Source organism: Bos indicus, chromosome 27, assembly GCF_029378745.1.
Source record: "Bos indicus isolate NIAB-ARS_2022 breed Sahiwal x Tharparkar chromosome 27, NIAB-ARS_B.indTharparkar_mat_pri_1.0, whole genome shotgun sequence".
In the NCBI taxonomy this organism is placed as follows: domain Eukaryota; kingdom Metazoa; phylum Chordata; class Mammalia; order Artiodactyla; family Bovidae; genus Bos; species Bos indicus.
In genome coordinates this window covers 13,778,081-13,805,773 of record NC_091786.1, presented here as the reverse complement: position 1 = coordinate 13,805,773, position 27,693 = coordinate 13,778,081, and the positions used below count along the sequence as shown (strand labels likewise).

Sequence of the window (27,693 nt, the reverse complement as noted above, 5' to 3'; positions counted from 1 at the left end):
GCTGAATTCACAGGACCCTGCTTGCAGTCACTTAGAATCATGTATGGAGAAGGCAGTGGCACCCCACTCCAGTACTCTTGCCTGGAAAATCCCATGGATGGAGGAGCCTGGTAGGCTGCAGTCCATGGGGTCGCGAGGAGTCGGACACGACTGAGCGACTTCACTTTCACTTTTCACTTTCATGCATTGGAGAAGGAAAAGGCAACTCACTCCAGTGTTCTTGCCTGGAGAATCCCAGGGACAGGGGAGCCTGGTGGGCTGCTGTCTATGGGGTCGCACAGAGTTGGACATGACTGAAGCAACTTAGCAGAATCATGTAGGTAGTAAAATATTACTTGCTTTGCCATGAATACACGTTGCTTTAGGGTGCCTGTCCTAGTGAGGAAATGGAAATAGTTTGGGTGGGTTTTAGGGATTTGGGAGAGATGCTGAGAATGTGCTCGTTGGCTTTTCTGACCCCTGTTGATACATGAAGGTGATTTCTGTTACGGCTGGGTCATTTTGACAGCGGCTCTTATTGGTGGTATGCCCCTTGGCTCCCTTTAAAGACTTTTCAGTCACATTACACTCACTACTTTCAATGTTGGGGGTCTGGGAATTACTTATTTTATTAATTTATTTTTGGCCAAGAGATCTTAGTTCCCTGACCAGGTCTTTAGGAAGAGGAGTCCGTGTACAGTCCATCTAGAATTATCTGAGCTGACTTACATGCACGAGGCTGGTCCAGAGCACCTCTGGGGGAGAGCAAGATGGGGTGTGTGAGGGGGACAGCAATGCAGATGTGAGCGTGTGGAGGACAGAGGTCACTCCAAACAGTCGAGGAAGGGCAGACTGAGCTCACGAGCGGCACTTGTGCCTCAGCGGCCCTGTGGCTGCTGGCAGAGAGGATCGTTGGGAGCGATGGGAGGCACTGAACTCAAAACCAAGGTGAACCTTCATCTCAAAGGGGAATGAAACGCCTCGTGAAGATGCTCTCTGCAGGATTCTGGCTCTTTCAGAAAGGAATTACAAGGAGGTGGTCCTCCGCGTTCCTCTTGGTTTCATTCCCTTTTAACCCTGGTCACTACCTGAAACCTGGCGCCCTGCACAGTCTTTTTTGGTAGCATGTTATCTGTCTTAAGCATGGGTTCCCTTTCAGTGCAGACGAAAGGAGAGAGGGCCCAGAGGCCCGGAAATGGGGCTTGCTTAAAAAACGGCTTCTTTTGGTTACTGATGCGTAAATAGGATCTATGGGCTTTTTACCGTTATGTCGAAGCTCTGCCAGGAACGACACACACCTGACAGCTTTAACTGTGCGAACGTGTAAGGCGCTGTCTGAAATGAAAAAGCTCGCGCTGAGATGATTTACAAATGACTTACAAGCTCAGGGTCTAATGTGTGAATGTTGTCGACGGATGAGCTTGGCAGGTGGGCGGTGGTGGTGTTTGTTTCCAGCATAAGTCATGTAAAAGGGTCTCAGAGAGCCGAACTTCACTAAGGAGAAGCACCGTGGCTGATGTGCAGGTTCCTCCGCGCTCTATGGCCCTGACTTACATATGGATGCTCGGAATAGTAAATGGAACTGAGTCAAGTCCTGGTGGCCCCGCCCCCGCCCCCGCCCCGCCCACCCCACAGTGCGCCTGGGCAATTTGCAGGCTCTCTGGCTGCAGCGTACCTTTTCCAAGTACGTGTAACTCCAGGTTTTACCGTCAGCAAAAACCCGGGACACAATCCTGCCCTGTCCGTCATAATCGACTTTCTCGCTGGTGGTTCCTCGCTGGATGCTGGCAATTTGACCCGTGGACGAATAGGTGACATTGACGGCCATCAGCTTGCTACTCGGCAGCCAGAGAGTTGGATGCCCTGACGTGTCATAGGCGATCCTCAGGAGAAATTTACGGTGGTCATCATAGATCTTCTCTGTCTTTGTTGTTCGATCAAAGTCAACTGAAAGGAGGTTTCTGCCATTAACCTGGTACAACACAAACAAGATGATAAAATAAATCACGCTGTTCCAATACCAGCCCCTTATTACTCTTCAGGGTCCCCGCTATTGTTTAAACACCATTTATGATGATTGATTCTCTTTGTCAGTAAATTAATTTAGCAACTTCTTGGGTACAACTGCAAGGCAGTAGATTAACTGCTCTTTTAAAAGGTTTCATTAAGCAGAGAGACAGCCTGGCGTTTGTTCAAAACCCTTTCAATTAAATTTTGTAAACTTAAGCAACTGATAAGAAAAATGCCGAGATGTATTTGCTTTCAAGTTTGCTCAGAAGATAGGAAGGTGGTAAGCCTGACATCGCTGCAAATTACTCAAAGCCCCGCCCTCCCAGAAGACACTGGGAAATAACTGTTCACTAGATTAATCATGGCTACATTAAATAAAACGGTGGTAAATGTGATTCTAGCCCTTTGAAGAACAGTTAAGTAGAAGCTGGAGTCCACATTACTGTAAATTATTAATCAGTTTAAATAGCAGGAGGTTACAAACACGATCCTCGCTTTGGGCTGAGTGCTGAAATGTCACAAGTTTTTGGAATGCCTTTTTCTTTGATAACATCTGGTTAACTGGCAAGGACTTCAGATCCTTCACTCCCACATCTACACAGTCTGACCACCGTGCTTACTTTACAAATCGAGCCCCATGTTGTCCTAGGAACTCCGTGGGGCTCTGTGCCATGCCCAGAATCCACAACTACATCTGGCTGTTACTGTCTGTGATCCAAGGTGCACACCAGCCGGCATTTGTTGCTATAGTGGACACATGGCCTTGGTTAAATTCTGCTTTATAGATGGTCTACAGGGTTTGCAGAAGGCCAGGGCCAGTCCATTCTTTGATTTTCTATGCCCCTTTGTGATAATGGTGGCTTCTCCATAACAAAATGCTCCTCAACTGCTCAGACTCTTACAAGTTAAATGGGAAAATCTTAACCTTAATTGACCATGTCCTGGCTAGAACCTTCAAAATGGACAACTCCAGGTGATCACTTATACACACACACACCCCGTAGAGGGAAATGACAACTCACACCAATATTCTTACCTGGGAAATCCCACGGACAGAGGAGCCTGGTGGGCTACAGTCCATGGGGTCAAAAAGTTCACAGCAAAGCAAATGAACAACACCACATACACACACCACACCAATACATGTAAATACATATTTACATACCTATAAAATATACGTGTATGTTTATGTAAATCTGGGATAAATATTTGTGTCTTCTATCATGGCCATTAAACAAGACCCATGAAAAAATACTCCCTAAGCTTTTATTTGAACTCTTCCAATTAGCTCTTCAAGGGGAGTATTGTAAAGTCCACAGAAAGGTAAAGATACCAGCTCAAAAGAAGTTTATGCCTAAAGGCAAAGTGATTTTGGGGGAAAAATACCCAGAGAGATGATCCACAGCATATGAGAAAGCAGAGCCCGGATGAAGTCAGGAGATCTTAATTTTTCAGTTCTGTCATTGTAGATCCCTAGGTCAGGAAGATCCCCTGGAGGAGGGCATGGCAACTCCAGTATTCTGGAGAATCCCTTGGACAGAGGAGCCTGGTGGGCTACGGTCCCTAGGGTCACAGAGTCGGACACGACTGAAGCCACTTAGCACGCACGCATGATGTAGGAAAAAGAAAACAACTCTGGACCACAGAGCAACTGGTATGCATTGGTGTGGGCATGTGTGTGTGTGTTGGAGGAGGAACCCAAGAATCTGAAAGCCCCATTTCCACACCCACAGGGGCTAGGAGCTGCACAACTCTGGGCTCGTGGCCCTCAGAGTCTGTTTCGTCTCTCTGTAAATAAAGAGGTTGGAATGGAGTGTCAACTACAAATTAGTACTTGCCATGTGTATGTGTTAGTTGCTCAGTCATGTCCAACTCATTGCGTCCCCATGGACTGTAGCCCACCAGGCTCCTCTGTCCATGGGATTCTCCAGGCAAGAATACTGCAACAGCTTGCCATGCCCTTATCCAGGGGAATCTTCCCAGTCCAGGGATTGAATTGGGTCTCCCACATTGCAGGCATATCCTTTATGGTCTGAGTCCCCACGGAAACCCTGGGCATTTGCTATTTACCTCTTACAAGGATTAAATCATGTGCTACTTCAGCTTCTGACCTTCAACATCTCCTGAAAGGAGTTCAGGGTGGAGAGCAGAAATGAGACACTATGCTCTGGAAAATCTGGCAGGACAGGTCTTCAGAAAGATACTCTCAGGGGCTGATTTTATGAACCCAATTCTTGCATCTCCTCATATCTAGAAAAGCACTAAATTCCTTCATGGTGACGTCTGCTCCTTGTGACTAGCAGAAACCTTCTGGAAAAATATGTGCTTGACTGCATGTATTGTATTCCCCCTTCTCCAAAGTCACATATATACTGACCCTTCCCTTCTCTTTGGAACAGGTTCTCAGAGCTATCATTTTATATGATTCTGACCCACCAGCTGAAGGCTTTCTGGGCTTCCGTTTTCCCAAGTGGAGGTGTCTGCAGATTAGTAGCTCAGCCTTCTGTGAATTGTGAGACTTTACAACTTTGTCTTGGAAAAAGCCTGATGAAGGCACCGCTTGCCGAATGCTTTGTGTACCCTGGAAGGAAGCTACTGGCTAATGTTACAAAGATACATTTTGAAGTCTACAAATTTACAGATTTGATTTGATATCAAATTAGCTCAATAATGGACTGGCAGAATTCAGCTCTTCAGCTTTTATTTGCACACTTATGATGCCTGAGCTTCCCTTGTGGCTCAAATGGTAAAGAAGCTGCCTGCAATGCAGGAGACTGGGGTTTGATCCCTGACTGGGAAGATCCCCTGGAGGAGGGCATGGCAACCCACTGCAGTATTCTTGCCTGGGAAATCCCCATGGACAGAGGAGCCTGGCAGGCTGCAGTCCATAGGATCGTAAAGGGTTGGACACGACTGAGCACACAAGTGATGCCGGAAGAAGCGGCTTCACACAATTTAAACAGTTTCTGAGGGCTCTTATGTTCCTCACATCGTGACTTGAGAGGGAAACATAAGCCTCAGAGCGTTTAGGCTTGCCCTCCTTTGCCCTTCCTCGGGGTTATTCCAGGCTGCAAATAGCCAAGCAAGACTGCCCGTGTAGTGGGTGTCTGTGGACGGTGCGGCCCATGGCCTTGCCCCACCTTTTTGTGATTTCCTTGCATTCATCTTAATTTGTATATCGGATCTTTATCGCCTTCCTGATTCCTCGTCTCCACAGTGTTCCCTCTGGATAGAGCATAACAGAACATCTGCCCTGCAGATCTGGTAGGACCGTTGGACTAGAAGGGCCTTTTGGTAGAAGGGCCTAAAGACAGGTCTGGGACCCCTTCTTTGCAGGCCTGCACCCTGCTATGGGGCTTCCGATTCATCTCCTTGGTTTGGGACTATGACTACACCACACTGAAGCGTCTAGAGCATCTAACACGGCCATCCTGTGAGCCGCCACACCAAGCACATCACATACGGAAACACCTCGAAACGCCACGAGACCAAACGTCTGGAAAGCACTTAACATTTTCCTCTTATCCTGACCAATGCCTTTCTTGGGTCCTCCAACTGAAGAGCTGAGGAAAGAACTAGAATGTGGCTGTTTTTCTCCACACTCCAACCCAAGCCAAGGTTTTCACTGTTCTTACTATTTCCAGACACCACCCGCTGTTATTCAATATGTAACGCCGTTTCAGATGATACTAACAACAAACAAAGGATTAACCTCCAAAATATACAAACAGCTTATGGAGCTCAATGTCAAAAAAGCAAACAACCCAATCAAAAAATGGGTGGAAGACCTAAATAGACATCTGTCCAAAGAAGACACACAGATGGTCAAGAGGCGCATGAAAAGATGCTCAACATCACTAATTATTAGAGAAATACGGGTCTCCGCCCCCTCCCCCAAGGCCCTAACGTTCTCCTTTGGCAGTTGCAGACACAGTGAGACACAATCCCACTTAACTACACCTGTATGACCCATGGCAATTCTGCAAACTTGTTTTGACAGTCATAAAGGGCTAGCATTGTTCCAGACCCCAGAGGCCTTTAATAAATAACATTAAAATACATCATTACATCGTATACTTCACCTAAGATGAAAAGCCTATGTAGTTGTTTAAATACCTTCAGCTACATCAAAGTGAATCCAAATGTTGTGACTAGGTAAGAGGCCACCATGAATTCCTTTGTGATGTACAGCATTTCTTTGAGCTAAGCATAGAACAATCTCCATTTTCAAAGATCAGGTCCAGCGCGGTGGCAGTTAATCACAATGTCCCTTTGATGTCAGAAGGGGAGGGAGTTATGTTCCCTCTGGAAGGCTTGAAAAACTGAGGCTCAAACAAGTGAAACAGCGTCTGTCTGTCTGACAACACAGGGCACGATCAGACCATATGCGGGTACCTGCCATGTGGGTGACGGTATCTCGCCTCCCTGGGGTCCTTGTTAGAACGTCAACTGGGTGCAGATGGTTTTGCGTCCCCTCCACAGGTCAGAAGTGCCAACTGCTCTGCATGGCCCCCTCCAGGCCCCACCGCTCAGATTATACAGTGAGACACAAGGATGTCACACACATGTGACGGCATAGTAAGTTACGTAATGGTCTTCGGAGCTATCCTGTCTAGGTATGCCTTGAAATACCGCTTTGGCTTTCAACTTCTGAGAATTTCTTTTTCAAACAATTCACTAAATGTTTTCCTTTAAGGATAAGAATTCTGGGTAAGTTTAGGTTACTTTTTTTTTTTTTTGACATGGACCATTTTTAAGGTCTACTGAATTTGTTACAATATTGTTTCTGCTTTATGTTTTGGTTTTCTGGCCATGAGGCATGTAGGATCTTACCTCCCAGACCAGGGATTGAACCAACAGCCCCTGCACTGAAAAGTGAAGTCTTAACCACTGGACCACTAGGGAAATCCCCTAGAAGGTGACTTTTCATTATTCAGATGCCATTATAATTTGGGGGAATTGCTCAAAGGCTGATTGCAAGTTAAACCACTGACAAAAATCAGGACTATTAAAAACAAACAACTATTATGCAGGTCTTTCTAAAAAAACAAATATGTAGGTACAAACAAGTGAGCTAAGGAATTGTCAAATCTTTGTTCTGTTTTTCCATGATTTCCTCCGCTGGTTATTCCTATATCTCCAACCCCTTTTCCTCTTAATACAGTTTCACAGAAAATGCTTTTCACGTTGCTCATTTCTTTTATAATTTTTCCTTTTCTCCTCTTTGCCTTTTTTTTTTTTTAAAAGCCACTGCATCCAGTGTTCTATCTATTAAACCCATGTAATCTGTTCGATCTAGAGATAGGTTTGCTTCCTGCAGTCAGATGTTGGTGAGGAGGTGCTATTCCTACAGCTTCTCTCTCAGAAAGACCTACAGGCAATAACATAATCCATATTTTAAGCCTGGCTCTTTCTCATTCTTTCATTTATTGAATAAATATTTGACTGCCCACCCATGGGTCAGGCCTTCAAAACAAAAAGCACTTTCTGCTAGAAGATAAGGAAAGGTAAGAGAAGAGACGCCCTCCCGAGCGGCCCAAGTGGTAAAGAACCCACTTGCGTAGACTCCAGGTCCGGTCCTCCAACCAGATTTCCAGATCATCTCTTTCTCCCTGGAATTCCTCTCTTAGGATCTACAGAGGGGTGGAATGAGCAGGCATGGCTGGCACATCCAAGCTTATCTTGAAAATAAGAAACCGTCCCTTGCGATCTTGGTGCCGTCTCCACGTGAACCATCACACGGATCAGCTGGAAGTCTTTCAGTGTGACTGAACAGGCCGTTCTTAAATACTGGATTTACTAAAATGGCCTGCCGAGGCACTGTCGTTCAGCTATTTAGAAAGAAACTAACACCCGTGCCCGTGTGCACTGGTCTCTTCCTTCCCAAAGGAAGACTCACACTTGGAATCAGACTGAGAACCAGAGACTTATAATCAGATTTTTTCCTCTGCTCTTCTTCACTATTGGTGTCTGTGGTTCAGATTCTCTGGGTTAGGGTCACAGAATATGTAGTCATGCCTTTTGTTTTCAAAGGACTTTCACATTATCTCACTTGATTCTGTAGCAATTGTGTGAGGCTGTAGCAGGGTAAGGCAGTCAGTTATATTTATCCATAATACAGATAGTCTATACCATGTCTATGGGCTTCCCAGGTGGAGCAGTGGTAAAGAATCCACCTGCCAATGCAGGACATGCAAGAGACACGGGTTCCATCTCCAGGGTCAGGAAGATCCCTGGAGGAGGAAATGGCAACCCACTCCGGTATTCTTGCCTGGGAAATCCCATGGACAGAAGAGCCAGGTGGGCTACAGTCCGTGGGGTCACAAAGAGTTGGACACAACTGAATATATACACACCATGTCTACACCATCATGTTAGAATATCTGCACATTATAGTACTGCTATCATGATACAGATACTATCATACAGATAAAATGATGTTAGGGCTGTTAGATATCTGTTAGAATTTTCCCGTATAGTTTAGTAAGAAGTGGAGCCTGATCTAGAACTCATACTTTTTGAGCACAAATGTGAGCAGGACCTTTATGTCTTTGGATAAAGTAAGTCCCGTGTCTGAGTACAGGTGTGCCTCCGTGTGTGTGTGTGTGTGTGTGTGTGTGTGTGTGTGTGTGTGTGTGTGTGTGTGTGTGTGTGTGTGTGTGTGTAGGCACACCACGCCTGGCTTAGGGATGGTCAAATAAGACAAAGCCTGGGAACTAGCTTCCAGTGTGCAGCGGCCCAGGGAAGCAGGGGCTGGGGCAGTGGTCAGCAGCAGCATTAGACAGACACGCCGGCAGCTCGAGGCCTTGCTTCAGTGGAAAAAAATGCTGAAGCTGCCGCTGCCTCCGGCCACTGACCAAGGCCCTCTGCAAGTGACCCTGAAATGAGCCTGGAGCTGGTTTTCTTGACCATCACGTTGTTGTTGCTGTTCAGTCACTAAGTCCTGCCCAAGTCTTCCACCCCATGGACGGCAGCACACTGGGCTCCTCTCCTCCACCGTCTCCAGGGGTTTGCTCAAACTCATGTCCAGTGAGTCAGTGACGCCATCTAACCATCTCATCCTCTGCACCCCCCTTCTCCTTTTGCCTTCAGTTACGTTACCCCCTTGCTAATCTTGTTCTTCTTTCTGATGTTCTGTTTTTTCTTCTTGCCTCTCTCTCAGGATAACCCTTGAGCCTCCCCAGCTTCTGTGCACCAGAGCTCTGGGTCTAGGGCCCTGGAGCTGGGGCATCCTGGGGGATGGTAAGATGGGACCACAGCTTTGGTTCCAGAAGATTATGTATTTAGAGTTCCAAACTCCTGCCTTGCGATGGAAGTGGAACTGGAATATAACCTGTGAGCTGAACAGCCTGTATCTGATCAGTGATTCTTTTTTTACTTTATTCTATTTCTTGGAAATGGCCAAAATATATCAGCTGTTTCTTAACTGTGAAGTTGGCCTGGTGAATAATGTTAGCCTGTTATACTAATAACTTAACCATTTTTTGGTGCCATTAATAGAACATGAATGGTACACTCCATGTTTTCTTCTCTCTCCTTGATTTTGAGTAACTTTTTTTTTAAGGCAAGGGAAATAATTTCAGGAATGGTTATCTGCATTTATCTGATAAACAAAAATCTGTTCACTAACAGAAAAAATGAAGCAGGTTCAGTTTACAGTGGCCTGAAGGGGGTTCCTCGTAACCTGTGTTTTAGTCCTTCATCTGTATTGTCTTTACTGAACACCTGTCATAAATCACAGCTTGCTTTCTATTTGCATCTGGTCCACAGCATGAAAAGGACGAATAAAAACACCTAACAAGGCAACACAGAGAACATTCTGCAAAGATCAATTTACCCTAGCAATCAGCAATGTTATCATGTGTCTCATAGAAATAAGGTAATTCTGGGACTTCCCTGGTGGCTGTGTGGTTAAGAATGTGCTTGCCAATGCCGGGGACATGGGTTCGATCCCTAATCCGGGAAGATCCTACATGTCACAGAGCAACTCAACCAGTGCACCACAACTACAGAGCCTGCGCTCTTAGAGACTGCAAAGCACAACTACTGAGCCCACACGCTGCCACTGCTGAAGCCTGAACGCCTGTGCTCCGCAACAAGAAAAGCCACCACAGTGGAAATCTGTGCGCTTCGACTAGAGAAAAGCCCTCACAGCAACAATGATCCAGCACAGTCAAAAAAAAAAAAGGTAAGTCTGGGTTTTTCATCAATAGCGAGGAGGTAGGTTCTGACGCTGGTTATCTCCTGTGTGCCCACATTACACTTTTTTTTTTTTTTGATGTGGACCATTTTTAAAGTCTGTTGAATTTTTGTTACAATGTTGCTTCTGTTTTTATGTTTCGGTTTTTTGGCTGCAGGCATGTGGGATTTTAGCCTTCTGCCAGGGATAGAACCCACATCCCAAGTTCCCAACCACTCTACCACTAGCTGCTGCTAAGTCGCTTCAGTCGTGTCCGACTCTGTGCGACCCCAGAGACGGCAGCCCACCAGGCTTCCCCGTCCCTGGGATTTTCCAGGCAAGAACACTGGAGTGGGTTGCCATTTCCTTCTCCAATGCGTGAAAGTGAAGTCGCTCAGTCGTGTCCGACTCTAGCGACCCCATGGACTGCAGCCCACCAGGCTCCTCCGTCCATGGGATTTTCCAGGCAAGAGTACTGGAGTGGGGTGCTATTGCCTTCTCCCACTAGAGATGTCTCAAGCCCACACTGTACTTTAAAAATATTGAGAATGCAAAGGCAGACTCCATCTTCCAAAGGCCAGCCCCCTGTCTTTCAATATACATATTTAGGGTTTGGAATACTTGCAATGTTTCAGCCAATGCTTACTCATCCCTATGTCATTACGAAGTCACCTCTCCTGAGTGGGTGAAGGAAAAGCATAAGATTACTAAGGTAATATTAGTAAAACAAGAATCAGTTGTCATCCAGGCTATTTGGGACTATCCTACATGCAAAATCTTCCCTGGTAGCTCAGATGGTAAAGAATCTGCCTGCAATGCAGGAGACTGGGGTTCAATCCCTGGGTCGGGAAGATCCCCTGGAGAAGGAAATGATGACCCACTCCAGTATTCTTGCTAGAGAATCTTGTGGACAGAGGAGCCTGGTGGGCTGCAGTTCATCGGGTCACAAAGAGTTGGACATGACTGAGTGACTCACACATTTTACATGCAAAATCCTAACTTCCTAGGAAAGAATTTGATTTTTAATCAACGCTATATTGAGAGAACCCTTTTTTCAAATAGTTGGCTTTTACTATGAGCAATCTGATGGCTTGAAGGCTGGCTGTAAGGTAAGGTGTCCCCCTGAGCATGAGCAGGTGAGCCCCAGGCACACTCTCGTGGACAGGCCATTGAATGATGCAGAGGACCGGCTGGCCATCACCACCCTCTGACGCTGACTTACCCTGAGCTTTCGACCGAAGACATTGACTTTGCCTTGAGCCTGCTCCTTCCGGAATCTCCACTCCACCAAATTCTGACCATTTTCGCCAGGCAGAGTCATGTTTCTTTTGGCAACTGTTGGGTTAGCGGTGCCGGCCAGAATGTGGGGCTCGGTCTGGTAATGCGAGTCTAGACCACTGGCATAGATGATACGAAGGGAGCCATCATAACCAATCTGGTAGCTGTTCCTTAACTGATCTGGAAGAAAAGAAATTGCAGAACACATGAACTATAGGTGTGGACTGAACACTTGGTTGGTTGTGGGGTTATATGCATGTCTAAAACACTGATGGGACTCCATTGATAAGGAATAAAAAGTACTTAATGATATTCTTGTAGAAAATAACAAACAACTTTGATTTCTGGCATCTCATGCTATAGTGCAGGGGTTCCCCAACCTCCAGGACCCTAATGCCTGATGATCTGAGGTGGAGCTGATATAATAATAATAATAGGAATCAAGTGTACAATAAATGTAGTGCTCTTGAATCATCCCCAAACCATCCCCAGCCCCCAGTCTGGAGGAAAAAACTGTCTTCCATGAAACTTGTCCCTGATGCCAAAAAACCTGGGAACTCCTGATGTAACAGGTTTGGCTGAATATTAAAGGTAACCTTTAGGGGAAAATGTAAAGTCCTTCTCCACTTTAACAGATTTCTTTTTCTCGTGTGCCTGACAAAACGGATGACGGTTCAGCCTCTGTAGAACGTGCAGTAAATGTTTTGCAAAGAACCGAATAATATGGGTTCTTTTAGGAGCCTGTGTCTCACCTTCAGGGTCTTAAGAGACACCCCTTCCTACACCCATCTTTATATCTATCCTTTGTTAAAGACATTTTGAAAAGATTTAATATCTATACTTTCCACACCAAAAACATATAAGGAGCTATTTCCCCCGAAACTGACTTTAAAAAAGGCAGTCACCTTATATTTTGTACAAAACACCCACTCATTTTGTAGGTTATGGACTTAACTAAAGAATTTTAATACCATAGGACCATTTGGGGAAGCAATAAGTTCAAGCAACAGTAATTTTAGATGACTGTAGAGATTACCTGACAGAGCTGGTTAATAAAAACGAGTCAAAGAAGTTTAAATCAAACTCCCTGGTGGTCCAGTGGTTAGGACACTGTGTTTCCATTGCAAGGGGCATGGGTTTGATCCCTGGTGGAGGAAGTAAGATCCTACAAGCCAGGAGGTGTGGCTAAAGAAAAAACCAGCAACAACGCAAATCTATAAAATATTGTGTAAGTGTGTCAGTCACTCAGTCATGGCCAAGTCTTTGTGACTCCCATGGACTGCAGCCCCCAGGCTCCTCTGTCCATGAGATTTTCCAGGCAAGGATACTGGAGTGGGTTGCCATTTCCTTCTCCAGGGGAATCTTCCCAAGCTGGAAATAAATCTAGCCATAATCTGAAGTGTAACTCAGATTCAACAATTAGTTTTAGAGCAATGACTTCACAGTTGCAGCGGTCATTGTAAATGGGGTTCCTGAAGATTACATCAAAAAGGAATATGGTGGGAGGCTCTCATGGAGATATTGGATGTTTATGCCTACATGAAAGTGATAAGTATTAGTTGCTCAGTCGTGTCTGACTTTGACCCCATGGACTGCAGCCCGCCAGGCTCCTCTGTCCATGGGATTCTCCAGGCAAGAATACTGGAGTGAGTTGCCATTCCCTTCTCCAGGGGATCCTACTGACCCAGGGATTGAACCTGTGTCTCCTGCATTGCAGGCAGATTCTTTACCATCTGACCCCCAGGGAAGTCCATATACTGAATGAAAAAATGGAAAGCCCAGATATCACACAAATACTTGGAATCTGGTATAAATTTCCAGTGATGGCATGAGAAGTGGATTCAAAGACTGCATCACCCATGGATTCAGAAAGTGCTTAGCCTCACGCGGCTGTCCTTCCATGGCCAGTGACACTGAAGTAAAAAGGGATTGATGAGAGAAGTAGAGAGTGAGAATTAACTTATTAAGTGGGAAAGAAACAAGACTATTTCTAGGTCAACAGAAATATTTAGATATTATGTGATTTTAAATATGTATGTGTGTGCTCAATTGTGTCTGACTCTTTTAAATTAGATTTCTTAGTATGCTCCATGGACACTTTGCGACCCTGTGGACTGACTAGCATATTGGGCACCTACCGACCTGGGGAGTTCATCTTTCAGTGTCCTGTCTTTTTGCCTTTTCATACTCTTCATGGGGTTCTCAAGCCAAGAATACTGAAGTGGTTTGCCATTGCCTTCTCCAGTGGACCACATTCTGTCAGACCTCTCCACCATGACCCGTCCATCTTGGCCCTACACGGCATGGCTTAGTTTCATTGAGTTACAGAAGGCTGCGGATGGAGCCAAAGCAAAACCACCACCCAGCTGTGGATGTGACTGGTGATAGAAGCAAAGTCTGATGCTGTAAAGAGTAATCTTGCATAGGAACCTGGAATGTTAGGTCCATGAATCAAAGCAAATTGGAAGTGGTCAAACAGGAGATGGCAAGAGTGAACGTCGACATTCTAGGAATCAGTGAACTAAAATGGACTGGAATGGGTGAATTTAACTCAGATGACCATTATATCTACTACTGGGGGCAAGAATCCCTTAGAAGAAATGGAGTAGCCATCATAATCAACAAAAGAGTCCAAAATGCAGTACTTGGATGCAATCTCAAAAATGACATAATGATCTCTGTTCGTTTCCAAGGCAAACCATTCAATATCATGGTAATCCAAGTCTATGCCCTGACCAGTAATGCTGAACAAGCTGAAGTTGAAAGGTTCTATGAAGACCTGCAAGACCATTTATAACTAACACCCCAAGAAGATGTCCTTTTCATTATAGGGGACTGGAATGCAAAAGTAGGAAGTCAAGAAACACCTGGAGTAACAGGCAAATTTGGCCTTGGAGTACAAAATGAAGCAGGGAAAATGCTAATAGAGTTTTGCCAAGAAAATGCACTGGTCATAGCAAACACCCTCTTCCAACAACACAAGAGAAGACTCTACACATGGACATCACCAGATGGCCAACACTGAAATCATATTGATTATATTCTTTGCAGCCAAAGATGGAGAAGCTCTATACAGTCAGCAAAAACAAGACCAGGAACTGACTGTGGCTCAGATCATGAACTCCTTATTGCCAAATTCAGACTGAAATTGAAGAAAATGGGGAAAACCACTAGACCATTCAGGTATGACCTAAATCAAATCCCTTATGATTATACAATGGAAATGAGAAATAGATTTAAGGGACTAGATCTGACAGACAGAGTGCCTGATGAACTATGGATGGAAGTTTGTGACATTGTACAGGAGACAGGGAGCAAGACCATCCCCAAGAAAAAGAAATGCAAAAAAGCAAAATGGCTGTCTGAGTAGGCCTTACAAATAGCAGTGAAAAGAAGAGAAGCCAAAAGCAAAGGAGAAAAGGAAAGATATACTATATGAATGCAGAGTTCCAAAGAATAGCAAGGGGAGATAAGAAAGCCTTCCTCAGTGATCAATGCAAAGAAATAGAGGAAAACAACAGAATGGGAAAGACTAGAGATCTCTTCCAGAAAATCAGAGATACCAAGGGAACATTTCATGCAAAGATGGGCTCGATAAAGTACGGAATTGATGGTATGGGCCCAACAGAAGCAGAAGATATTAAGAAGAGGTGGCAAGAATACACAGAAGAACTGTACAAAAAAGATCTTCACGACCCAGATAATCACGATGGTGTGATCACTGACCTAGAGCCAGACATCCTGGAATGTGAAGTCAAGTGGGCCTTAGGAAGCATCACTACAAACAAAGCTAGTGGAGGTGATGGAATTCCAGTTGAGCTATTCCAAGTCCTGAAAGATGATGCTGTGAAAGTGCTTCACTCAATATGCCAGCAAATTTGGAGAACTCAGCAGTGGCCCTGTGACTGGACAAGGTCAGTTTTCATTCCAATCCCAAAGAAAGGCAATGCCAAAGAATGCTCAAACTACCGCACAATTGAACTCATCTCACACACTAGCAAAATAATGCTCAAAATTCTCCAAGCCAGGCTTCAGCAATATGTCAACCGTGAATCTCCAGATGTTCAAACTGGTTTTAGAAAAGACAGAGGAACCAGAGATCAAATTGCCAACATCTGCTGGATCACTGAAAAAGCAAGAGAGTTCCAGAAAAACATCTATTTCTGCTTTATTGACTATGCCAAAGCCCTTGACTGTGTGGATCACAGTAAACTGTGGAAAATTCTTCAAGAGATGGGAATACCAGACCACCTGACCTGCCTCTTGAGAAACCTGTATGCAGGTCAGGAAGCAACAGTTAGAACTGGACATGGAACAACAGACTGGTTCCAAAAAGGAAAAGGAGTAAGTCAAGGCTGTATATTGTCACCCTGTTTATTTAACTTATATGCAGAGTACATCATGAGAAACGCTGGACTGGAAGAAACACAAGCTGGAATGAAGATTGCCGGGAGAAATATCAATAACCTCAGATATGCAGATGACACCACCCTTATGGCAGAAAGTGAAGAGGAACTAAAAGAGCCTGTTGATGAAAGTGAAAAAGGAGAGTGAAAAAGTTGGCTTAAAGCTCAACATTCAGAGAACTAAGATCATGGCATCTGGTCCCATCACTTCCTGGCAAATAGACAGGAAATGGTGGAAACAGTGGCTGACTTTATATTTTTGGGCTCCAAAATCACTGCAGATGGTGACTGCAGCCAAGAAATTAAAAGATGCTTACTCCTTGGAAGGAAAGTCATGACCAACCTAGATAGCATATTCAAAAGCAGAGACATTACTTTGCCAAAAAAGGTCCATCTAGTCAAGGCTATGGTTTTTCCAGCGGTCATGTATGGATGTGAGAATGGGACTATGAAGAAAGCTGAGTGCCGAAGAATTGATGCTTCTGAACTGTGGTGTTGGAGAAGACTCTTGAGAGTCCCTTGGACTGCAAGGAGGTCCAACTAGTTCATCCTAAAGGAGAGTAGTCCTGGGTGTTCACTGGAAGGACTGATTTGAAGCTGAAACTCCAATACTTTGGCCACCTGATGCAATGAGCTGACTCATTTGAAAAGACCCTGATGCTGGGAAAGATTGGGGGCAGGAGGAGAAGGGCACGACAGAGGATGAGATGGCTGGATGGCATCACTGACATCATTGGGTGGACTCCGGGAGTTGGTGATGGTCAGGGAGGCCTGGTGTGCTGTGGTTCATGGGGTTGCAAAGAGTCGGACACAGCTGAGTAACTGAACTTGACTGACTGTAGCCCACCAGGCTCCTCTGTCCATGGGTTTTTCCAGGCAAGAATACTAGAGTGGGTTGCATTTCCTTCTCCAGGGGATCTTCCCAACCCAGGGATCGAACCTGGGTCTCTTGCATCCCTGCACTGGCAGGTGGGTTCTTTACCATCACTCCATCTGGGAAGCCCTTATGTTACTAAATAAACATTACATGTAGATATGAGGCTTTTCATCCTTATCTCTAGAGGTTTACATTTCCACCTTTCCTTCCCTAAGTTCGTCTTGAAACAGCGCGGGGAGGGAGGGGGATGGCCACATGCGACTTCCGTGCCAGCGGTGTTTTAAACAGGGCCGTTGAAAGCTGTGCTTTCATGCTTACCTTGAACCATGGTGTAGAACGAGTCAATGGAGGACAGATTTGAAGTGATGCTGACATCTTCTTCTCGGCTGGACGACTCAATGTCCACTGTGATCGCCTTGTCCATGTCTCCATGAAGGTTGGTGACCACGCCGGTTGGAAATGTCACGTTGGTCAGACGCCCTTCGCTGTCATAGCTGAACGAGAGAGGAATGAACTGGGTGGTAAACAGGCAACTGCAGATTCTTCCTACTTACACGAGAGTTGGCGGCAGTATTAGCCACACGTGTTGGGAAGCATATTTGTCTTTGTGCAGGAGCTGTGCTGAGTGAGGACTTCAAACATGCTTTGAAGTCATCAGAAGCCTGTTTAACATAGAAAAGCCATGCCGGTGAGAGGCAGAGTAAACAGCTCTCCACCTCAGCACATTTTTCTCTGAAGTGTGACCAAAATCCTCCTGCACATCTAATTTGCTGTTTCAAAGGGAACATGTTTGGTGATATTAAATTTCTTAGTATTCCTCCATATTTTCTACAAAGTAGACTGAATTCGCTGTTATATCCTGTTTGAAGGTTTTACTAACTTATGCCCTCTATGGCAGTGCAATATGAAAAAATTATATCTATAACTTTGTAAAGCAGTATATATACATTCATGTTATATATTTACATATGTAAAGATATCCCTTCAGTATCTGGAGACATCTTCAACAAATTAGTATAATAAAGACTTTTAAAAAGACTTTATTTCTCAGTGATTGACATACTTCATAATGGTACTCTGGGACTTAAATGTTGGCGGGGGTGGTGATAATGTAGTCTCGACTGACATTACAGGAATGGTGGTGTTTTGAATGATGATTTATTATGTTTACTGAAATGAGATGTAATACTTCCTGACATTTAATGACTATTTATTATACACGAACTCTGTCTTAGCATATATATAAGGAGGAACTTATAATTTAAATGTTAGGATGTACCTTAAAAAGCTATCCTTTAATCATAACTATGCATTAGAGATATAACATTTTACTAACATATTGATTTTGGGAGGTGACTTTCGCACTGGTGGCAGCACCAGAGAAAATTTAGAAAAATGACAATGTGCTTTAAAGAAGCGGGGGGCAGGGTGGGGGGAGTAGCGGATATTGAATGAGAAATCAGGGGCTTCCCTGGGACAAAAATGCATTTAAGATAGGATTTCATATTTACACTAAAGTTGCTTCATTAACAAAAGATCTAAGAAATGGAGTGCTGAACCATGTCCTACTGAAAATAAGTCTGGATGCAGAAGTAGGAGATGAAAGAATCTTAATAGGGAAAGACAGAAGTCACCAGGAAAGGGGAAAAGTGAAGGTATAATAGTAAAAGGTGAAAACACGGGGCAACAAAGAGATGGGGGTAGAATAAAAAGTACTAGATGTTATTTTGGAATAAAAGGATAGTGGGCTTTGATAGTGTCACTTAGATAAATGTACTTGGGAATTAGGAGCAGCATCTAGGCATTTGAGGGAGAGAATTCCGCAAGGACAATGTCACGGTGGAGACAGGAAGGTGGAAAGTTGGGAGGAGAGAGAGGGATGTCCGTTCAGGCCCCATTAATTCAGTGGGGACAGTATCAGTCAGATCAGGGGTTTGACTGACTTGATCTGACAATCTGCCTTGCTGCTTTGCCAGAGGCAGGAACGGGCACTCAGGAGAGGAGGCGGGCGATGGAGACACAGAGAGAAAGAAAATGCACCATTAAGTGTAATCATTGTTTGGACCCACAAAAGGCAGAGCTGAAATAAAAAAGGCGAGTCCTTCTCTTCCCCAGCAACCCAAATGCCCCTAGCAGATTAAGGCATCAATGAAAGAAACTCAACAGGGCTTATTGCTGTCACTACTTTTTTTTTGAAGACATTATTACTTTTGAAGAAACAAACAAGCCTAGGTTTATAGAATTACTGACCATACCAGCCTAAAGTGCAGTGTTAACCAGGACATAATTCTTGCATTGCTTTATATTTCTCACAGGATAAGAGAGAGAAAAAGTTACTGTGTTTTTACAGAAATTAACACCCTAAGGTAAATAAGTACCAGGGATGCAATGTACAACCAGATAAATACAATTAACACTGTTGTTTAGTTGCTAAGTCACATCTAACTGTGACACCATGGACTGTAGCCTGCCAGGCTCCTCTGTCCATGTGATTTCCTAAGCAAGAATACTGGAGTGGGTTGTCATTTCCTTCTCCAATACTTAAACTGCTGTATGTTTTATGTATATATATATATATATATATATATATATATATATATATGTTGTTAAGAGAGAACATCCCAAGGGTTCTCATCATAAGCAAAAATTTTCTATTTCTTTACTGTTTTATCTGTAAGAGATACTGCTACTGCTGCTAAGTCGCTTCAGTCATGTCCAACTCTGTGCGACCCCATAGGGAGCCTACCAGGCTCCCCTGTCCCTGGGATTCTCCAGGCAAGAACACTGGAGTGGGTTGCCATTTCCTTCTCCAGTGCACGAAAGTGAAAAGTGAAAGTGAAAGTCGCTCAGTCGTGTCCGACTCTTAGCAACCCCATGGACTGCAGCCTACCAGGCTCCTCCGTCCATGGGATTTTCCAGGCAAGAGTACTGGAGTGGGGTGCCATTGCCTTCTTCAAGAGATGATGAATGTTCACCAAACTGTGATACTCTTTTCATGACGTACCTAAGTCAAATCACTGTGCTGTACACCTTAAACAGTGCTGTCTGTCCACTATGTGTCAATAAAACGGGAAGAAAAAAGCCACAGAAAAATTTTAAAGAGAAACTGACATCCTTTTGCATCCTCCTATATAAAAGGCAATTCAGTACTTCATCAACCCTTGCCTCCCTTCCCATTTTACAGATGGACAAATGAAAATCTGACGTGGTTAGGTGATTTGATCAGGCTCTGTCTCTGCATCTCACGATGGGCCCATGCCTGGAGATTCCAAGCACTGGACCCAGGTCCCCGGGCCCGTCTGTAAATCAAAGCGCTTGACTTAGAGTGGAGAACGATAGCTTCATATAGATGATGCCACTTGCCAGCGCTCCACTGATGCATTCCTGCGGCTATCACTCGCCTGCCCTTTTCTGTCCCCTTTGCTGGTTTATGTTTTCTAGCTCCATTCAGTCTACAGCGGGCCCATCACCTTTCTCCCGTGGAACGCATTTCTTCCATCCTTGCCACTGCTCTTTCACTGGCCAACCCCGCGGTTCCCGTCCTGCTGGGCAGGCATTTCCTATCACAGGATGCCGAGTGCGCCGCCTTCGAGCAGCGGGCACTGCGTATTCAGACACTCACCTGTTTGCTTCTGGTTCTTTGGGAAATAAAGCCACAAGTAGCTTTCGTAGGCAGTGCAGTTAGGAAGACAGAGGCTTAAGCTGGCATCTTAGTGGACCAGCTCCACAGTGTAGCCCCGGAAGTCCTGAGTTTGTGCTTTCAGACGAGGGGCTGCTCGTAAAAAGTAAGGCACTCAGAGGGCTGAAGTGCTTACACGGGGCTGGCCAGGAAAGCTGCTATTTTCCAAAGGACCCTTAGGGCATCTACCCCGCTGGTCACCTACCAGTTTCTGAATAAGCTTGTGGGGCAAGTTACAGCACGAGGGAACTGTGGGTACGAACAGCATCAAAAGCCTGGCGGTCCAGAGCCCGCTGAGTGCAGGTGATGGTGTGAGGTCCTGCTGGAGTGGCGGGCAAGTGCCATGTCAAGGTGGGGACCCATGCTGGGCCTTGAAATAGATGCGGATTTAGATGGGAAGATAAGGAACACAGACGGGACACAGCCCAGTCAAGAAAACAGGCAGGGAGAGGTGTGGAGGCATGAGGAAAGACAGGCTCTGAAGTCAGGGCGTGGAAGAGCCTGCTGAAGCAGAGGGTCCAGGTAGGGGCCGCGAGATGATGGAGGGAGGACCTGGACAGGGGTCACCACTGGGGACTGTGGTAGTTTTTAGGAGAAGCAAGGCTTTAATCAGGCTTAAAGGAGCCCAGGGGTGGGGTGACAGGTCACGCAGGGACTCCTCCCCAGACTCGCCGATTTCACAGACCAAGACAAAAAATAAGATTGGGAACCAACAGAGAGTTTTGCAAATTCTTCACCTGTTACCAGCATCCTTTCATAAAAAGAGGCCATTTAGCCATGCTGCAGGCAAAAAAGGACCTAACTTCAGGGGGCAGACCATTCTTGACAAGGAAATAGTAAAGCTTTATGAACACATTCTCTCCATCATTATGTATTTTTTTTTTTTTTTTTTCCATTTCACTGTGGATCTGTGAGAACTTTTGCACAGATTCGCAGCTAGGACAACAGAAGTGAAACAAGATGGATGGCAGACATTAGAATTACCAGGGGACCCTGGATGAGGGAGGGAGGGAGGGAGAATGAGATGCCTGTCAGACAGGGCAGGTGATCCCATCTTTAGCAAAAGCAGAAAACCAGTGCAACAGCCGATGTCCGGCCGTCCTCCGAAAAGCTTTGATCCCGGGTTCTAATGGGGCCTTCTCATCAAATACACGCCTCTGGACACAGTCTCTGCCCCTGTGCAGCGTGTGGCGCTCCAGAATGCTGCCTGGCCCTGATCGTGAGAGCTAGCCTGCCTAGCCTGTAGATTTGAGACGTGGTTTTCTTTTATGAGCTTTTGAATTCACAACGCTACAGGCTCCAGGGAATCCGACTGGAACATCACTTTCATGCCCCGCACCCCTTCCACTCATTTGGCCTCCACCTCGTAGCTTCAGATTCATCACACGGCACATTCCTTTTTGCTCCCGGTTGACCCCTCTTGACAACAGCCCCTCGCTGGAAAAGACAAACTCCCTCAGGCTCTCCATGACCTTCTGCTCTTTCACTGATGGGCTGCCCTGTGTTGAGGTTTCTCTATTTGTTCATCTTTAATTTTGATTGCGTTTTTGCCTAGACTTGCTGTTTTAGCCTTTGTAGTATATTTTAAAATCTCCTTTTAAGTTTCCTTAACAGCAGGATTCTCGACAAATGCCCCGGAAAGCCAGAGGCTCAGACCATCTCAGTTGAAAATGCTGATTTCCATCCTGATGTGAAATCCTCTCTCTCATACCCCCTTAGAGACAAGAAGTTCCCGACACTCTCCTTTGCCTTCATAATGTCTCACACGTATCTTTCCACTCCCACAGCCGCCCTAGATTGCAAAGTTGGTTTGGCTGCCTCTCCCCACATCCACGGCTACCAAATCCATCTTCTAAGCCATGCCATGCCCCAGCTCCCGAGGGTAACACTTCTCAGCTCAAACATCTCTAGCAGTTCCTCAGCTGAGACAGCCATTGACTAAGACTGTCACCAACTAAGACCCATAGACTGTTAACACTGCATATACATTCAGGTGGAAACAAAGTTCTCACAAACTTAAAAAAAAAAAAAAAAAAAATTCAACAGCAAAAAAAAAAAAAGAGGTGTGTGCGTGTGGAGGGGGAGGCAACTTCCTGGGTAATCCAGCTGTTAAGACTCTGTGCTTCGAATGCAAGGGGCAAGGGTTCAATCCCTGATCAGGGAACTAAGATCCTGCATGCCCATGGCATGAAGCCCCATGCGAGCATGCTAGGTCGCCTCAGTCGTGTCCAACTGTTTGCAACCCTATGGACTGTAGCCTGTCAGGCTCTTCTGTCCATGGGATTCTCCAGACAAGAATACTGCAGTGGGTAGCCATGCCCTCCTCCAGGGGATCTTCCTGACCCAGGGATCAAACCTGCATCTCCTGCATTACAGGCGGATTCTTTGCCACTTGCTCAAAATTCTGAGCCACCAGTCACTGTAAGGACTCCCAAGACAGACTTAATCAGCCTGTCTTTTCCACTGTCCCCATGACACAGAGGGAGAATTTTTTCCTCCCATCTATCAGAGTTCCTTTGGTTTCAATTTCCTTTCATCATTTAACAGCCAGTAAAACAAAACAAAAATCCCCCCAGTCTTGCCATCTGTATGGCAGTTCTTTTCTCACAATGCTAATCTGTAATAACTTCTCTGTCACTGCAGTAAAGGAGAACACAATTACCAACCGTATCATAACAAAAGCATATATACAAGTCATTCCTGGATCTGCATTTCTGATGAAGGACATGGGCAAACAGCAAAACCAGAACCTGATTTAAACTGCTCGCGGTGGACTGAATCCTAACAGCCATCGTGCGATTTATAACACGCACATCCTGAAGAATTCATATTTCAGTATTCTGGGAATGAACCTGAGGTTTATATATCTTACCAATGATCTCACAGGCAAATGATAATTTCTTTGAATTCAAGAGCAAATGTTGTTGGTGAGCAATCCTCAAAAAATCAGATTTTGAAGAGAAGATGCAAAACGCTTCCATCATCACAGGAAGCAGAACAACCAACTAGTTTCTAAATCATGTGTTCGTCTGGTACTCAGCTGTCTACCTACCTATACGCATATTGCCAGAAATAACAGGGAAGATGCAAGATAAGAAAAACACCAAAAGATATTCTTTCACATGAATTTTGTCTCAAGTGCTAACAGGATCATGTCTATAAATTCATATATATTCACACTTTTTCCTCCCTAACCAGATCTTCCCAGTGGGATTTCATTCACACTCGTGGCTCCGTTTTTCCCACAGCTCCCATGCCCACATCTCTAGAACTGACTCACCCGGAGTTCCTTTTTTTTCTTTTTTATTTAGTTGGCTGCACTGGGTCTCAATTGGAGCATGTGGGATCTAATTCCCTGCCCCGGGATCAAACCCGGGCCCCCTGTGTTGGGAGCTCAGGGTCCCAAGCCACTGCACCACCAGGGAAGTCCCTCACCCTGAATTCTCACCAGCCATTTTTGACCACATGCAGGGTTGGACTATGGTCCCTCAAATCATAATTTCCAAATCAGAGCTCATCTCTCTCTACCATCCTGCATCTTCCCTGTATTTCCTACCCACTTGGTCACTAGGTTAGTGGATTTTCTTTTCCCTCCCCTCGTGCATTAAGTCCTCAATCTGTATTTCATTTCCTGATGACTAGCCTACCTCTTTCTCTGAAATTTCCATGCCCAACTGTGGGTCAGACCTTCACTACTCAACTAGATTTACTGTCTCCTAACTCCCCTCTCCCGCTTTTCTCCGCTTCCTACTTTTCTACATTCAGTTCATCCTTATGTTGTTGCCAGATGGAACACTGTGCTTCCCTGGGGAAAACTCCTTTATGGGAGCCCTGTCTAACTGCAATCGCCAGGTGGTTAGTATAAGCCCTGCCGCATGAGAACTATGATCTCCCTCTACTCATCTTCCTGCTTCCACACATACTCTACGCTCCCGTTATTCTGAGCTGCATGTTCTTTCTAAAGCCTGCCATGCTCTGCCTCCCGAGTAAATGTTTGACTCTGGCCTGGAACACCCCACCTTGCTTCGTACCTCTGAAGGTCTCACTTTAAGTCGATGGCATGATCGGCTCCATGGACATGAGTTTGAGCAAACTCTGGGAGAGAGTGAAGGACAGGGAAGCCTGGCGAGCTGCAGTCCACGGGGTTGCAAAGAGTCAGGCACAACTGAGCGACTGAACAAGAACAACAACAACTTTAAGAACCACTAGACTGGCTGAATTTTGGGATGAACTGAGGTCTAGGAAATCTGTTTGGAAGTATGTGTGTTTTTAAGAGAGGGATGCTAAGAGGAGTCAGAGATGATGATATCCCCAGTCATCTTATCTCCTTCCTAGGTCTCCCCCAACCCTGGGGCAGAGGACAGAAGAGAACAGTGACCATATTAGCTTGCTTTTAGGCCTCAAGACATTCTGAAACCAGGATCCTGGAACCCAGGCAAGGGGCCTCCTCTGGGAGGCTGAGAAGGGAGGGTAGCTGGGAGGGAGGGAGGCCGAAGTTGCTTTTATTTTGATATCCTCTGGATGAGTCAGAGACGAGACGCCAGACAGTCTCTGGAAAACACCAACTGTCCATCTTCAGTTCTGGGATTATAAAATAATAAACTTTCCTTTCACTGGTTGTCACTGTGTAGATTTCTTGCCCTGTTATCAAACAACCCTTTAAAATGACTGGAGTATGTAACTTGGTCTCAGAGTAAATCACCTGAAGATCACCCTATAAGGGAAGTTGCTGACACACCCAGATAGGATGCTCTCGGATCATCCGGTTTAGACAGCTATGTAATTAGTTTAAGGAAGGAATTCGACACTTTGAGAAGCTGCATTTACCTGAACCATTATGGAGCAACTGAACATTAATTGCCTAGATAAAACACACCAAAAGAGTTAATGTAGGCTTGCCACTATTGACACACTGCAAATTATAGTGAGAAAATATGCAACATTTTCTATTATTATATATATTGTGAGATAGGCTGAAAATAATCTGACAGATTAATCTGTTTTTTAATTTTTCTGGGATTTTCTCAACCTGAATAACACACAATTTCTCCATTTCCCTTTCTGCTTTGAAACCTGGACAGAATGAATGATTTCTTAAAACTAGACTGCAGAAGACTAATACTAAATCAAGTATTAGTAAAAAGTACTGCCTTAGCAATAGTAGCATTTGGGTTAATGTTTGAAATGTATGAAGATTTAAAGGGTTAATGTTTGAAATGTACAAAAATGTACAATTATTCAATTGTCTACACATTTTCTTTTTCTTTTTTTTAGTGATGTCACTGGGACTAACCATACTGGTTAAAAATTTAATGTAAAATTATTAAACAATTAAAATAGCAAAAAAATGGAAATCAACCATAACATTTCCCCATGAATTTAAGTAATCTGCTGATTAAATCTCTTAAAATCACACTTAATGCAGTAAATGCTTTTTTCCATGAGGAAAGTAAGAAAAAGGAAAATAAAGAAAAGGAATTGGGTACCATTTTTAGAGATGTGTTTGTAAAGTGGGCAGCTTTGTTGTTAATGCAGTTTTGGGCAGAAAGAGCAATGAAATGTGGTTTCAGTGTTTGAGTTTTTAGGGTTGGATGTCAGATGCCTACCAAGGGAAAGGTTATTCTCTCTGTTTGTACAGACTGACGCAGATGTCTGGCTATTTAGATGTAATTCACAGTCAATACTGGAGAAATATCAATAACCTCAGATACGCAGAGGACACCTCCCTTATGGCAGAAAGCAAAGAACTAAAGAGCCTCTCGATGAAAGTGAAAGAGGAGAGTCAAAGAACTGGCTTAAAACTCAACATTCAAAAATCCAGATCATGGCATCTGGTCCCATCGCTTCATGGCAAATAGATGGGGAAACAATGGAAACAGTTTACAGACTTTATTTTCTTGGGCTCCAAAATCCCTGTGGACAGTGACTACAGCCATGAAATTAAGACGCTTGCTCCTTGGAAGAAAAGCTATGACCAACCTAGACACCCTATTTAAAAGCAGAGACATTACTTTGCTGACAAAGGTCCATCTAGTCAAAGCTGTAGTTTTTCCCATAGTTATGTATGGAGGCGAGAGTTGGACCATAAAGAAGGCTGAGCATCAAAGAATTGATGCTTTTGAATTATGGTGTTGGAGAAGACTCTTGAGAATCCCTTGGACTTCAAGGAGATCAAACCAGTCAATCCTAAAGGAAATCAGTCCTGAATATTCACTGGAAGGACCGATGCTGAAGCTGAAGCTCCAATACTTTGGCCACCTGATGTGAAGAGCCGACTGACTGGAAGAGACCCTGATGCTGGGAAAGACTGAAGGCAGGAGGAGAAGGGGACAGAAGAGGATGAGATGGTTGGATGGCATCACTGACTCAACGGAGATGAGTTTGAGCAAGCTCTGGGAGATGATGAAGGACAGGGAAGCCTGGAATGCTGCAGTCCATGGGGTCGCAAAGAGTCAGACACGACTGAGCAACTGAACAACAACACTGTCAATGAGACTGGATTCATCTTTTCTGATCTGGAATAATCACCAGCAAGTTTTCCTAGGTTATCTGCGCTGTCTGCACACTATTTTGAACATGAAGTCCAGGTATTATTTACACTGCCTCTCTCTCCTCTGAGATCCCCTTTTCCATCTTCTCTGGGATAATCAGAACTGATGTCAGTGGCAGCTGTGCATCTGCACGGGCACAGAGTTACGTTCATTATAAAGAAATGAACTGAGAAGCTCATTCTGGAATTGCTAAGCTTGAAAGGAGAACAATAAAGCACCTGAATGAGAGGTCAGAGACCCATATATACCTACATAAACGTGTAAGAGTGGAAACTCATTTATTCGCTCCTTGAATCTGAATAGAACTCATGACAGACCACAGAGTCAACCCCTCATATATAAAGCTCCAAATATTCAAAGTCCCAAGACAGAAAACTGCCACCAACTCTGCAGTGTGCATGTACATATCAGCCAGAACTCAGAGTTTTCTTCCCCACATTGTCTTCTTTAACCTGACAGAGTGCCTCCAGATACACCCACCCGCTTTGTATTTTATGGGGTAAGCAAGCTGAGAGCTGTGAAATGCCATTAGCTATTAAATAATTTATTCTATTGCCCAACTCAATACACTGGGTCTGTTTTTGTGTGCATTCGAGTGTAAGAAGTGAGGTCTAGCTCTGGCTATGAACTTTTTAAATAATACATTTCCAGTAGGTAAGATCTTTTGGGTCTCCCTGGAATTACTCCAGCTAAGGAAATATAACGTGGGATAATTGTTTTAAAATCGTATGAAG

General features: G+C 44.7%; 1 protein-coding gene across 8 annotated transcripts in view; it reads right to left on the bottom strand.

Moving 5' to 3' along the window:
* Positions 1-27,693, bottom strand: part of TENM3 (teneurin transmembrane protein 3) — a 2,742,616-nt gene that overhangs the window by 10,648 nt on the left and 2,704,275 nt on the right. For all 8 annotated transcript variants that reach the window (XM_070781691.1, XM_070781692.1, XM_070781693.1 and 5 more), the window contains 3 exons: positions 17,048-17,223; positions 11,391-11,626; positions 1,655-1,951 (listed from right to left, as the gene is read on the bottom strand). In XM_070781691.1, the coding sequence (XP_070637792.1) occupies positions 1,655-1,951; positions 11,391-11,626; positions 17,048-17,223 (709 nt within the window). The remainder of the gene's footprint in view (positions 1-1,654; positions 1,952-11,390; positions 11,627-17,047; positions 17,224-27,693) is intronic.